A 15,656-nucleotide genomic window follows, 5' to 3' on the forward strand; every position below is an offset into this window, starting at 1 on the left:
TTCTTTTTATCTCCTCTTAGTCTTTTGTCAAAAATATTCCATAGTTGGCAACTGATGCATTTCCTGCTAGTTATATTTAGGTTGTTCTGAAGCTCTCTTCATACTCCAAGTAAAGAAATAGATGCTTGAAGAGGTCAAGTGTCTCAAGTTATCCAGAAAAAAACAACACTCCTAGAAAACTGATTCCTAACTACTTATTTCTAGCTCCATGTGTCATGTGTGGTTATGCCAAGTTCCCAAGTTTGCAGACATCTATTTTGAGAAATGTCATTTATTTATAAAACATTAAATTTTGCGTAAGAGCCACACCCCAAAGAATAAACCAAGGATATCGATGCTATTAAAAATGGGAAGAAATTATTGAGGTTCATACCCAATAGAGCAGCGATGTACCAATAAACTGGATGATGCCATACATGGTCAAGTATTTAAATACCCCAAAGGATGAAACCAGAGCGGCTCGGCCTTCTCTGTTTGAAAAAAAATAAAAATAACTGGTTATGCATGATGTACATTGACTGGTCTCTCTTATATTTCAAACAGCGTTTAAGTTTAATAGCTTGTTAATAGACATTCACTTAATCAACGATTCATCCTCTCAATTATTTATTGAAGCGCTCATTTGCTCATTCATTCTCTGCTTCAGTCATGACCTCACTCACTGACTCATGAACGCACTTGTATTTAGGGCTGATGAGGTACCAGCGTTTTGCTTCGGGTTGTGGAGAATAAAAATGAATCAGGCACAGTCTTTATTTTCAGTGAATTAAAAAGATTAGCCCAGATATTATAAACACAAGACACCATGATAAGGTGCAAAATGTCAAGCTTTGACTCGACTGTGACTTGTTCCACCCTAACAACACTTGCTTCTGAGAACTGAGCTGTGTGTGTTTTGGAGTCCCGCAGAGACTTGAAGCTAAAGGACAGGTGTTCTTGCACGTCAGGAAGTGTGGATGTGACTTCAATATGTGAGATGAATGGCGTTTTGTTGGTTTCAATGCTCCAGGAAGAGCCCATGGTAATAATCTGAGCGGGTGTGGAGTTCAAAAGACATAAACACAACAGTTAAAACTGCAGGTTAAAAAGTAAGTATTCACTTTTTTTAAAAATGCTGTTTGAGCTGTTACTCCCTAAACTGAGGCTTGGTTCAGTGGTGGGTGATGACAGGCAAAGAAGACAGGGCGGGGCAGGAGCTCACGGTGGAGGAGCGGGGGAACCTGGCAAACAACCCCTCCCGCAGCCTGCTCTTGTCAAGACAGAAGCGAATTCGCGTGGGAGGCAGCCCACGTCCACCGCCGTGGCACGGACATCTGGCTGCTCAAACACTTTGTCATCGGAAGGGGTACCCGAGAAGGAAAACCTTAAAAGCCAAACTGGTAACTGTATCACCTCAGGCATGATGAGAATGTTAGGGAGAGACGGGCCAGGATGCGCTGGCCAGATGTTTTCCACCAGGCTGTGAAGCCATTTGTTTTCAGCGCAGAGAAGGGAACGGCACACTTTTCAGCACAGAGAAGGGAACAGCACACAAGCTGAGGAGGGGCCAGCGTGTGAAGCTTGGACGGATTTCGCACATAAACTGGGTGGTTTCATCCTTTTTGTGCTTTTGTGTGTACCTTTCCAGAAGAATGAAAGCACCTAGATTCAAAGGCACGTGAAAAAAGCCATTCTGAGGAAAGTATAAAGGAGGTTTGCACGAGCCTCCAAAATTACTGCTGTTCCTAATGATGATGAATTTTAAGAAGCTAACTCATTTATTTACGCATTCCACGACCATTCATCGAATGTTCTGATGTATCCAGCTTAGTCCTGGCATGCAGATACAGAAATGAATCAGGTACAGTCCTCGTCCTGAAGGGCTTCAACCACAGCAACATGTCAATCATGTTTCGAAGGAGCAAACGAGGACCTCTGGGTCTAGGCATCCAAAACTGTACCTCAGCGCCCCTCGGGGGGGTGTTTTCCCAGGGATGCATCAAGGAGAGCAGGGGTAAAAGGAGCCTAACAGAGCTGAACCAGATCTAATCGTTATGAATCTATGAAATATAAAAGCAAAGATCTTCTACCCTGAAGTCTCACTAAACCATCTGCCATAGAGAAATTTTACATCATGACTTGGAATCTTAAAACACTACGTGCATTCACAAATGCATTGGGTTACATGTGTGAGACAGAGCATCTGAAGTTCAAATGCCACTGCCTTTTGGATGGATCGAGTAGGCGCTTTGCGCAAAGAGTTTAAACTCCCTTCACACCTGGCACACCAGCTTACCCTCCATAACTCCCACCTTCTTAGCTCAACTGGGCTATTGGGCTCCTGCAGTTAAAACCCCATTTCTAAACATGGCTCTCCACGTCACCCAGCTGGAATATTCTCCCACCTCCTTCCTGTTTATGCACGTCCTGTCCATCCTTCAAGTTCCAACTCCCCTGCTGAAACCTTGCTTCCTGGCATAAGTCATCAACTACTGGAACAATTACCATATTGTTTGGGCATTAAATTATTAAACCTAATTTGTTGAGGACTTCTCACTTATCAGGCGGAAGGTTCTCTGTTTGGTGATTATATTTCTATCTATCTGTACCTTTACTGGGATGGGAGTCCTCCAGGGCAAAGATTTGTCTCATTCCTCATCCACCACATTTCCAAGCACAATATTTTAAAAAGCTCCGTAAGTCGTGTTGATGATGGAAAGCATGATTTAGGGAGAGGGTCATGGGCACTCTCATTTTGTAGTCGCCATGATATGAACGGAAGTTAAGACAGTAGAGAGAGTAAGGAAAGGGCTTGGAGAGAGTCTCCAAAAGACAGATCAGGAAAACACAATGCCTGCCTGGCTGCAGGTCAAGAAGGGGAAGAGTTCAAAGTGCTCCGAGGTTCTCAGGGCTCTAAGGACCAGAGAACACAGGAGTTAGGAAGGGGAGCTGCTGGAGGCAGGGGAGGTGCTGATGTCTCAGGCTGTGGAAGGACACAGGTACACGCATCCCGGGATCAGGGAGATGTGTCAAACTGTCTTGCTGCTGTGCAATCAGACACAGGCATGCAACTTCAAGACTGGCACCTTTAGGTGAGTGATTCCTGCTAGTAGTTGCCCATTCAGACGCACAGACGCACCAAGAGCCATGCTGGACAACTTCGTGATCATCCTTTTTGAATAAATCTCAAGTTTTGGTGATGTCTTTCAGACCACTGGCTATGAAGATAGACTGAAGTTACCCTACCTTGTTATAAGAAGCTACAGGTGAAGAGGAGTCGTGAACAAAATAGAAAGCCTAATGTTTTATTCTTAACTACGTTTCAGATATGAGTAGAGACAAAATCAGCAATGAGAGTCGGGTGGAAATGAGGGAGGTACTGAGAAAATCAAGTTTTTAATTCCTTCCCCTTCCCTTGAATGTAGTCTTTCATGTGATCATTTTGGATATCCACTGATTTGTGTATTGGAGACGTAACACTATTTGGGGACGCTATCTGATGCAGTGTTCCCTTTGTGCTTCCTTGCCCACCCCAATCTCAGGGAGGAAGGTTCCAGTATGCACCCAACATAAAAAATAAGGGAGAGGAGAAGTAAGAAATGCAACTGGTTTTTAAATAGCAACTCTACCTTTCAACTACCCACATGACTAGATGCTCATTCTGTAAGCCTCAGCGAAAGTTACTTTTTGGGTGACTTTCACCAGCATTCCCAAGCACACTAATGGCCCCTTAATCGGTGCTCTGATAGCACTGTCCCCATGCCCCGTTGTGACACTTATCGCTGTGAATTATGGTTGAATTCTGTCCGGTCAGACGGCGAGGGTGGAAGGGAGTAGTGCTTACTTGACGAGCTGAGGCACGCACTCGATGTTGGCTGCTTTCGAGGTGAAGTGGGAGGCCACAGACGCCTCCTGCTCTGACAGCGAAATGCCCGCATGAGCCATTTTCAAAGCCTAGAACGATAAATTCATGTTACACCCAGGACTCTTCGGGCCAGGGTCTAACTCTTCAAACACCATGAGGGTATTCTTCACATCGTTGAGTTTATAACACTGTCAGCTTCCAGTCCTGGGTCTGTGTTATGCTGTCCCTCCACCTGGGGTACCCTCCCTCTCCTGATCCAGAAAGTCATCAATGAAAGAGGGCATCAGCTAAACAATGACCCTGAGGTAGAAAAGTGGTGGGTGTGTTCGTGTGTGTGTGTGTGTGTATGTGTGTGTGCGCGTGTGTGCATTGGTTGTGGGAATGTAGATGTGATAAGAAAAGGGAAGCACTCATTCAAGAAGTCCACAAAAAAGACGACAGCATTTGGGTGGACATTTGTGGGGGCCTTCCCTATCACAGTTCTTACCACGTAGCAGGCCATCTTCATGAACAAAAAGAAAATATATCTAATCCTCACTTTTTCCTGGGTGGTCTGATCTAGCCAACCAGCTAACTGCTGGCATGAAGTATGGCGAGTAAAGCATCTTCACTGGAGACAGGGATCAAATCATAGACACCACAGATCATTCCAGGACACGTGTTGTCTCACTAAAATAAAGGCTAACTCGTTGTCGTCAAGACTAGAAGCAGCCCAGAGAGTGCACAGAGCAGACAGTGGCTAATTGGCAGGCTATCAAGTTCCTAATCCTACAAGAATTGCATGCCCATAAAATGGGATTTTGTACTTCTGTGGGTCTGTAACACTGCAAAGTATCTTGTTCCTATGGCTAGTACATACTAAATTCCTGTTCAGTAAATATTAGAATATTTGCTTCTTCCTCTTTCTCCCTTGGTACTTTGTTTCTCCATTACATATTTTAGGACCATCTACTTTATGTTTGGGTTAATATTATGCAAGATTCTTTCCCCAACCAGATAATGAATTTTAAGGAAGCAGAGGCTATGTCCTTTTTAACACTTATTATTTCTTTTGTTCTAAATTCTACATAACTATGGGAATGGGTCCACATTTTAGGTTTTGAAGAGCAGACTAACAACTGGCTTCTTCTCATGAAGTGTAAGGTAGAAAAATTTGTAATAGATCTTTAAGTGTGAGCATAGTTTTTCACAGAACTTGGAAGAAAATAAGTAAAAAAAAAAAAAAAAAGTCAAAGAACTACCCAGATCTTAAGTATCTAATAGACTTTGGAAATACAAAGCAATCCTCTTCAGTTTTGTACTGAAAATATATTTTTATGTTCATAAATCTTCAAGGTAGGCTACTGTGTCAACAGTATCTATCTTCAAAACTCAGGGTCTAAAACGTGTGCTGCCTTCTATTGTGTGTGGGAAGTCATCTGCTGAGAATCATTAATTTAGGTTTGCTATAGTTTATAATAGCCAAATAGTTTGGTCTATGATTTCACTGATGATAAAAATGTACGGTTAAAGCCAACTGTTAGAAACTGACCCTGGAGAAGGTTAGCAGGAAAAAAATGCAGCTTATACTATACATAATTCAAAACTTTAAACCATCCATTTCAAATGTTTTCTTCCCTAAGACTTTACCAGTTGTGTGACTTCAGGCAAAAAATAAATAAATAAATAAAGATAAAAGAAAAGAAAAGAAAAGAAAAGAAAAGAAAAAGAAAAAGAGAAAGAAAAAGGAAAGAGTTCACCTCTCTGAGATTCACTTTGTACTGACAACATGAGAGATTTAAACCAGCTCATCTGGTAAAGTCCCTTCTAGGTCTGAACTACGGGAGTCCAAGGAGCCTTTCCTTGCCCTTTTTATTCTAGGCGTTGTCAGAAAACAGCAGAAGTGGCTCATCCGACTTTACACCTCGCAGTATCCAGCCCACACTTGGGTGTGGGGAATGTAAGCAGCAAACTGGTGAAGCGATTGCTGGCAGAGGGGTGAAGACACAGACCCCGGGGAACCATGGGGTCCTCAAGAGGGACAGTAGGAAACTGCCTACATTGGTTGGAGTCATTTCTACTCACCCCGCAGTCGTTAGCCCCATCTCCACACATGGCCACATAGTAACTGCGGGGAAAAGCATGAGAAAAATTAATGCCTTAACACCTCGCTTGGATCATCTCCATCACAACCAACGCACGTGCGATGTGTGTGTGTGTGTTTTGAACACACGTGCACTCAGGCTGATGGAAAATGACTTGGCGAGAAACATTCCTGGAGGAATAAGGCCATTGGGTATTTAAATTGTTTCAGTCACATAGAAAGAATAGTGATTCTGCGACAGATGTCCACCAAGATGATTATACATGTCGAAAGAAGTCCCGGGTGATTGCATTGACTAGGGCTAAGCTTCAGAGCACGCAGCCATAATCCCAGCACCCCCCACACCTAACGCACAGACAGAACCTAATGCATCTGTGTTTTGGTGGCTGACACCATTGAAAGTTCAGAGTTTAGACACTAGGAGGAGGAACACTTGGGAAATGGCCGAACGGGTAGAACCAGAGACATGGACACATATTCTTGATGCTTCCTGGAATGACATGAGATAATATGCTATACTGGTTTGATGTGCCTCCTGGAATGACACGAGATAATATGCTATACCGGTTTGAAATGCAGAGGTAAATATAAAGCTGTTGCCAAAGAAAAAGAAATTTCTGACGCAGGGCACGTTGTCTTCTCTTATAGGTAAATAATACATTATAGGTATTGATTAATGGCAATACTATCAAAGGCTTGGAGACAATTTGCCAAAAACACACAAAATAACAAAATCAATACAGGCAAAGAATGAAGTTCTCAATTTCCTTATTACTCGTTGGCACATAGAAACAGTCATTTTTATAAGTCAAAAATGGTCAAACGTAAACGAACTCATGAGGTTCGACCTAATATTTGGCTGCTAGACATGCAGATCCCCCATGAACAATTCATGTGCTCACGTGCGTGTCATGACAATATGCACGTTTGCTCAAGTGGCTTCCTTTCTTCAGGCTTGAAGCACGTGTTTAGTCTTTATAACACACGAAGAATCTTCTATCTTCTAGTGCTCCCTGAATGCAGGCAAGAACTCAGGCAACCTTATGTGCATTGCCAGTGATAAAGGCAGGAGGAGTAAGATGGGGAAATTGAGAGAATGGTTCATTCTGAGGCAGCATCTGTCTTCCTGAATCGATTTTTCTTGGGGAATATAGCTTTTCAAAAGTAAGCATATAAATCGACAAAACTTCTTAGACATTTGAGAAGGGTAAATTACTTTCTTCAGCCACTATCATATAATGACCATGTAAGTAAAATAGTCATTTTAGACACCAGTTACTAACCTAGGCTCAAGGCATTATGGGAGTTGATAGGCAGTTTCTTAAAACTTCCCTAAAAATGCTTTGGCAACAAAAAATAATAGTGAAAGGCAGTCTCCTGGTTTTACCTACTACTTCTCTGCAGTTATGTGAAGTTTCACTGTTCTCTTTCCCTTTCCCTTTCCAGAAATCTGTAGGCCAGAAATTGTAACATTCCCAGAAAGTTATAGGCAGGTCTGGTCTCAAGAACTATTTCATTCTGATGTGACTTGGTCATCTGTATTTCTAAGGACATAAGAAAGGATTTTTTTTTTTTTTACTTTGTCCTCTATACCCAAACCTCTGCCAGGACCAGATACTGTGAAAATATCACTCCACCTCTTTTTTAGAAGACCTGAAATCATTCACATAGCCTCTAATGGACCAACCTCAAATAATTCCAGATGACAACTCACACACTTCACCATTTTTCCTGTTCTGAACTATACACGCCCCTATTTTTTCTATTCTCCGCATTCAATCTGAGAATCTTCCTTTAAGTTATGCTGTAGAGGCCACAGAAGGAATGCTGCCTGGCGTAGGCAGGTTCCAAAATGGCTCTCCGTGATTGGCACTTCTGGGTATTCCTAATGTTGTATAAAGCCCTTCCTTGAATGTGGGCTGGACCTAGTGACTTGTTTCTCATAAAGAGAACACAACAAAAGTGAAGGGATATCGCTTCTAAGAGGAAGATATAAAAAATGGTGATCTCTCTCACGCGCGCTCCTCTTGCTTGCTCACTCTCGTGGAACCTAGCTACCACGCTGTGACTGCCTTATGAAATGACCTGTGTAGCAAGGAACTGTGGGTGGCTTCTGTCCAACAGCCAATGGAAAACTGGGACTCTTAGCCCAACCCCCCACAAGGAACTAAATCCTGCCAACAACATGCCAGGGAAGCTGGGACAAACCCCTCCAACTCTAGGGGTGACGGAGCTGCAGTCCTGGCAGATACCTGATTGCAGCCTTGTGAGAGGCCCCAATCCAGAAGCCTCCACTCAGCACACCTGGATTTCTGACCCACAGAAATGAAAAATAATAAACAGTGTTATTCTAAGCTACTGAATTTGGAGGTAATTTGTTACACAGCAATAGATAGTGAATACACTCTCGTTTCATGCAGTAATACATACTTTAATTTCTGAAATTCTTCAACAAGACTAGATTTCTGTCCAGGAGACATTCTTGCAAAAATGGTTCCATTCACCAGAATCTAAAGAGAAAAACAACTATCGCAATAAGATTCGAATGAAGAACCCCTTTAAAATAAAAGAACAGCTCTGAAAATCATTCTGGCCACTGTTTGAATATAGCCTTGGGCGGTATGTCATTAGCCCAAATGTCAGGACAGGGAGAAAGGGGACTCAGTGCTTTATTGTTCAACTTTCACTTTCATCCCCCATCACAACTTTATGACTTCCTTCCTGGCCATTTTTCCGAAATGGGATAACCTCGAGTTAATAACTGGAAAGCAGCAGAGCATATGGGACAAAAATGCTTAAGGAAATATAGTTCTTTGCACTAAAAACCATCTCTACAATTGCAGGGTAGGTAGAGGGAAAGCAACAGATGAGGAGTGGAGAACCAAGGTTCTATTCTCAGCTCTGGTCCAACTAGCTGGGCAAAACTGCCACCAGGGACCTAACCTCCTGAGTCTCAGCTGCCCCAACTCCTCAAGGAGGAACTGCACTAACAGCTTTCTAGAAGCCTCTGGGGTCGAGATTCAATGGTCCTTGACTGGTAAGGCAACAGAATTCTCAAGAAACTGCTAACAGATGGTTGCTGCCCTCAGCCTGTGCTCCACTCATCTCCTTCACACTGACAGAACAACCCTGCACAGCACTATTTTTAAATAGACACACAGAGGACAAGATAACAAATGATTTTGAAAATAAACCATGGAGCCTTTGTTTCCTGCTGCTATAATTTAAGAATCCAGACAGGACGGGGGATAGAGCTCAGCCTGACATGAGTTGGTGGCTTTCAGAGAGAGTCTGACCCACAGAACAGGCAGCGCATTTGGAACTATTTGAAGGTACTCCTTGTCGGGGAGGGAGAGATGGAGGGAGGCTGAGATTGGGTTGGCCATGGGGGTGAGGAGCTGGACCAGAGCTCAGACACCGGAGAGGGGTTCATGCACATATGTGGGACCATGTAGGGCTGGGGAACTTCTGAAGGAGCAGTGCCCCTTTGGGGGTGTTTCTTGCCCAAATCTGAGACCACCTCACTGATCATCACCTTCACTACTCTCTTCTTTTTTGGCTCACTAGTTTGAGAGCAAAACAAAACACTTCATTTCACCAGTACTTACTTTGGGAAGCAAGCTGTTGAAATGCTGAAATATCACTTGGTATGATTTCCCACTCATCGCAAAATGGTAACAGCTCCCTCTTGCTCCGTCAGGCACTGAACTGTTCCCAATGCTAAGGTAGGTTTCCTAAATTCAAAAGGGCATGGTTTCCACAGGGGTTCTCAAGGAATGCCTCTGCTTTCCTATATGGTGTGGAAGGAAGTGCGTTAAAGTCATGTAACAGCAGGGGCGCCTGGGTGGCGCAGTCGTTAAGCGTCTGCCTTTGGCTCAGGGCGTGATCCTGGCGTTCTGGGATCGAGCCCCGCATCAGGCTCCTCTGCTGGGAGCCTGCTTCTTCCTCTCCACTCCCCCTGCTTGTGTTCCCTCTCTCGCTGGCTGTCTCTATCTCTGTCAACTAAATAAATAAAATCTTTTTTAAAAAGTTATGTAACAGTAAATACATAATGCGTTGTCTGTGGAACTTAGACTCATATAAAGAAGACATTCACAATGTCCTCCCCAAATTACATGAATATATGAGACATTGACAACATAATGCTTGGGATCCTCTCCTAGGAGATACTATGTGTGGTATCAGTCTACCGAGAAAATCCTTCCAATGTACTAGTTAGTGATTCCAAGGAAGAGTAGAAAACATTCTTCCTTTCTCTTTCTTCTCCTCTTCACGCAGACTTTTATTTCCTAAGATCTTTTACCATTCATTCATTCATTCACACATCATGCCCCAATTTCTCCCTGTAAAATAGGCAGACTCCTTCTTTGGAGCCTAACTCCTTACAGCACCTGCCTTCTCCCCACCTCAACAGGTGACATGTTTCCTCATGGTGCCCAGTTCCTCTTGCATACCCTATGTGCCATTGCACCAGTTTGACTCCTTTGCTGAGACCCTTTCTCTCCTGCCCTCCACCTGTCAATGTGTCCCATCACCTCATTCTAGCCCCACCTGGCTTAGCCCCAAGAGAGAGCTCCGGATGAATGCACATGCATTCATTGTGCCGACAGCCGTCATGCCTTTTCATGCAACATTTCTCAAAGGTCCTTACATTAGTGTAGGACTCTGAGGTTAAGTAGTATAAAAGGTGAGAATACTTTTTTCATTAGAGGGATCCATCTGAGGGAAAGCATTGGGAAGAAGAATATTTTGATGTGCTGAATTGGGAGGCAAAGCCATCCACCCCTCCCTTTCCATCCGCCATTGCAAAACAGCCAACAAAAGATATGCTGAAAGCACTCCACACGAGGTAAGGACAGAATTTCTTCTGTTTTCACTGGAAGGCTTGAGAAGGAGAGTGCGGTGGGAGGGATCCAGAGAGGAGGAAAAAGCCTGAAACTGTGATGTGACTTCTCACAGCAACAACCAAAAATTCAGTAGAGGTATTACACAGGTGAACGGGTAGTGTGAGTGGACTGTTTTTTAAAAATCAGGGAAGACCTGAGTTTTATCACACAGTGTAATGGAGGTAACATGCATTGACACAAAAGCAAGTGAGTTTGCAAGGAAATAAGCCCCAGAAATCTGCTGAAAACATAGAGAGAGCTGCCATCTTTTACAGCCAATGCAATGGGGTTTGAGCCACGTAGGGGCAAAATCACTCTGTACAGTTGTGCAGTTTGTATACTGAACAAGGCCTACTCCACACTTAACAATCCAAAGGGCTGGTCAGTCTTGAGGAAGGGAACATTTTTGTAATTTACCACCTGGAGGACCATCTCTTTGAACTTACATGTAGGCAGAGGGGCTACATTCAGTGATAGGATGTCAGGCTGCAGCTCATTTTCTTCACAAAAGCACAGGAAGCTTGTCATCTAGAGAAGCCCAACACCTGTTAACTTCACATCACAGGCACAGCACAAGCTAAATGCCTGTGGATCTGGGTGCCATCAGACAGACTTAAATTTTATTTCCTGCTCTGCAACTAGCCAGTCATGTGTCTTGGGTAAGCTTACCTTGCTGGGCCTCAGTTTTCTCATTTGCAAAATGAACAGTTTGTCAACTGTATAGGCTGACTGTGAAAACCAAATGGAAAATATGGATGTAAATCACTGGTTCTCAGCCGTGACCGCATATCGGAATCTTGGGGAGAAAAGGGCTAGTGCAAGCTCCCAACCCAGAGATTTGGATTTAATCAATAAAGCCTTGGCACTGGAAGCTTAAAAACTCTTCCAGGTGACTTCTTTGCACAGCCAGGGCTGAGAAGTGCTGGTGGAAATGCTAAATGCTTTGCAAACTGCAGAACTCTGGACAGCTGTGAGGGGTTTTGACCGTGGTGACTTCTAATGCCGAGAGAAGGCTCCTGGGACCAGGACTATGTGCCATCAGCCCAGGCCACCAAGGGGCCTTCTAACATTTGCTCACATTCCTTCCCACTCCATTCTCTTGGTTCTCGACCAGCTGCCAAGTCACAGAGGCAGGAACAAAATCTTCTGGTTCATTGGCTTCGACAAGGATCACTTGGCTTCCTCTAGGAATCATTTCAGAATTCTTTGCCACAGTAATGGCTGTTTGAAGGTTGTCACCTAGATGACAAAGAGAGTCAACTTGCTTTCTGTATAAATCTCTCAGCAGCCAGAACTGAGCTCTGCCTCTTCTGAGTGGCCATACCACATTGTTGGTGCTCTTTGGGGGGCATTTCCCTCCTTCTGTCTTATTTGGTGGCACCTCTTGCCCAAGCTTTTCTGTTCCTAGTGGTCAAAAACGATGCCTGCCTCTCCCTCCCACAGTAGCACCATGTTCTGGATATTGCTTACTTCCAAAATATGCACGAATGAAGAAAGACACGGTTAAGCACTTTATGACAGATCTTTAAGAGACTGACAGCCCTGAGTGGTGACGGTATCATGGACCCACTCTGATAGCATGGAACCATCTTGGGGATCTGCATTGCTGCCAAATAGAGAACAGAACATGGAAAGCTGAGCCGTGCTTGGATTGGATCAGCATATGCCATGCCTGCCCCACAGCCCTGAAGGACAGCCCAGTAGAGTCTTTATACCCTTTACACAGAAGTCTCACTGAGGTTCCTGAGGAGCACGTATCTATTCTTGTGTTTAAACATTTACTGTGAGCTGACTAGCACTGTGCCAAGCCTAGGTAGGGAGAGGGGACATTAGACTTTAAGAATGAAGTATGGTCCCTGCCACCAAAGCTTAGGGCTGTTCGTGTTAGGGCTGCTGCACATATGCCTGGGTAATGGGGGCTTAGCAATGACAGCTTAGCAATTTTCCCTCTATCTCAGCCACATGAACCCACTCAGCTCACATAGTCTTTTCTGATTCCTGAGATACACGGAATGCACCAGGCCTCCAGAAACACACACCAGTAATCATCACCGTCCTGATGCGGGCTTCACTCAATTCCTTCAAGACTGGTTTCGTTTCCTTTTTCAAGCGATTCTCCATTATGAGAAGTCCCAGAAATGTCAACTCTGACTCTGCCTTCTCTCTTTGGATTCAGGAGAAAATAAATTTTAAAGCTTATTTATGTAGTCTTGACAGTTGAACTTTATTTCTTCCTTTTAAAAAAATTTCTAAGTTTATCAATGTAATACATGCATATGTTTTAAAAATCAGAAAGAACCCAAAGCTGGTGATGAAAACCAATAGTCCCTGTCTCCACACCCCCTCACCCTTTCTCCTTCCCAGAGGTAACCCCTTCTATATGTTTTAGCAACGTCTCCCAGTTTCAACTCCATTTTTAAAAGCAATGTGCTTATCTACCAACTCTTCTGTTGGTTTTTAAAACTTCTTAATCATATATATTTTTATTTCAAAGACCTTTTTTGACCTTGTAATAATTTTAGTTAGACATTGATTAAGTATGTACTGCATATGAGATACTATGGTAATAGTCAAATATGGAATCATTTATTTCAACCTCCATCTGTAACCTCCAGAAAACACATGACATCAGCCAGGCATTTGAAAAGTTTTCAGAATTTTAAATTGGAAGCTTGGAGTCTAACTGGGTTGCATTTACTATGTGGGACCTCTCCTCAGGAATGGAGTAAATCTCAGGTGACTTTTTAAAAAGTAAATGTGGGGCCAAGATCTCTTTCTTAATCTCACATTGTTTCTTTTTCTGTCCAGAGAGGAGTTAAGACTGCAGAAGGAGAGGGAGACCCAGGGATCTAACCTTGCTGTGTATGGTCAGTCAACCCTGATATTGGGTCCCATCCCACCTCCACCTTCCACAGTATGTGACAGAGCTGATTCTCAGCCTCTCGGATTCCATGGGGTGAAGCAACTTCCCTCTCCTGCACTCTCTCTCTCCGGCATGGTGTAGACTATGCTTCTTCCATCTGCAGATTCAGCTGCCACTCCCCCCCACCTACTTCCCATCTTACAGAAACGTACAGAAGTCTCTCATCTGCACTTATTGCTTGTCTAGTTTTCTTTGATACTGTTTCTTTTCTATCATGTTGGTAGCACTTGGGAGGGAGAGGAAATAACCCATGGTCAGTAAACCTTCTTTAAGAGAAAGATCAGAGTTGGATTTCTTGATGAAAAATATAACTCAAACTTAGATGGGAACATAGTGAAGAAACTTCTCTCTGGAGTAGAGAACCAGTTACTACATCTTCCTTCAAAAGTCCATTCACCAAATAACTACTCTGTTTTAGATCTTATAGTAGGCACTTTGGTAAATACTCAGGTAATTAGATATGAATCCTGCCTTAGTGATCTCAGAGAATATTATAACAGAAGATCTACCCAATACAGAGTGCGTTAAATTCCCATCATTTAATTTCATGACTTTCTATTATAAATTGGATTAATATTTTCTAATTAGCTAGAACTAAAAGAAAGATCCAGAAATCTTCTCACCAGTGTATTCTGGTTTTGGTCTCTATTTTTCGACTCTTCCTTTCTTTCACCAACTCAGGCACTTAGGCCTCTTGCTGCTCTGCAACGTGCCCAGCAAAATCCTGTGTCAGGGCCCTCAGGCCCACTCTTCCTATCGCCTGCAATGCTCTTCCTCTGGACAGCCACATGGTTTGCTCCCCTACTTTATGCATTTTTCTGTTCAGATGTCACCTCCTCAGAGGACTCGAAGATCACCCCATGTAAAATGGCATTATTATCTCTCTCTCCCAATTAGGATGCAAGCTCCTGAGGGCAAAGATTTTATTTTATTCACTTCTGAATCTTCAGTGTCTTGAAGGGCATCCCACACAGAGTCAAGGTCAATAGAAATTTGCTAAACCAATGAAAGAGTAATTTTGATAAAGTATTTCTTCTGTTTTCTAGTTTGGATTTGTTTTTTATTTTTTCCCCCTAAAAAAAAAGAAACTCTTCTACTTCCCTGTTATGATACCAGTTTTTAAAGAAAAGTTTTGATTTTCCTTATTGGGAAACTTTGGTAAATATAATGTGACTGTGATAAAACTCAAAACATTTTTCCTTTTCTCTGTTTGAAAATAGTAACTAAAAATTAAGAAGCATAAAAGGGGGTTGATATTCTCTATGAAAAACTGAGATGGTTGGAAATCTAGCACATTGTATCATCACTTTCTTATTTTATTATATTTATAATGATGGCTATCTCACTAGTGACTTTTAAATGAGAACATCACAGCAGTACTCGTATGTGGCAGCTGGGTGGTGGGTATCCTCCTTGTCTAGCTACATACATTTTTTTCTTCACACATAACTCTAGCTTTTGCTATTAAAATTTTTTTGTCTTGAAAAACTACAAAATCCTGTGTGTTATGGGCCTTCATGCTTGCTTACGAACAGCTAACACCTTGAATATTAAATCTGAGAGTACCATTCATTTATTTCAAAATGATCTTTGTGATTCTATTTAGAAGATTAAAATGTCATGGCTGAAAGGCTCCTTAAAGGTCATCCAATCCTACACTTTAGAGATGAGAGAAACAGACACAGTGTAAGGAAGGGACAACGATTTCATTAGAGCAGATGGATAGAGGTTGTAAATAGTTACACTGAACCAAGGATATCTACATCTTATGCAAAGGTGTTAATTGTATATAAATGAGGGTCACTCGATCAGCAACCCAAAATCAAAGATAATAATGCATAGGTAATTTCTTATTCAATGTTCCACAGTATTTCACTACTCCTTTGTCTTGGACAAACCAAAAATAACCTTTAAAAACTG

At 42.7% G+C, this 15,656-nt stretch overlaps 1 protein-coding gene across 1 annotated transcript in view; it reads right to left on the reverse strand.

Moving 5' to 3' along the window:
- The window catches only part of ATP13A5 (ATPase 13A5), an 86,498-nt gene that overhangs the window by 24,067 nt on the left and 46,775 nt on the right, over nucleotides 1–15,656 (reverse strand). Inside the window, exons 18-24 of the mRNA XM_044383851.3 lie at nucleotides 12,853–12,977; nucleotides 11,892–12,052; nucleotides 9,536–9,661; nucleotides 8,358–8,437; nucleotides 5,909–5,951; nucleotides 3,824–3,933; nucleotides 374–470 (exon numbers count right to left, since the gene is read on the reverse strand). Of these exons, the coding sequence (XP_044239786.2) occupies nucleotides 374–470; nucleotides 3,824–3,933; nucleotides 5,909–5,951; nucleotides 8,358–8,437; nucleotides 9,536–9,661; nucleotides 11,892–12,052; nucleotides 12,853–12,977 (742 nt within the window). The remainder of the gene's footprint in view (nucleotides 1–373; nucleotides 471–3,823; nucleotides 3,934–5,908; nucleotides 5,952–8,357; nucleotides 8,438–9,535; nucleotides 9,662–11,891; nucleotides 12,053–12,852; nucleotides 12,978–15,656) is intronic.

This window comes from Ursus arctos, unplaced genomic scaffold, assembly GCF_023065955.2.
Source record: "Ursus arctos isolate Adak ecotype North America unplaced genomic scaffold, UrsArc2.0 scaffold_4, whole genome shotgun sequence".
Taxonomy (NCBI): Eukaryota; Metazoa; Chordata; class Mammalia; order Carnivora; family Ursidae; genus Ursus; species Ursus arctos.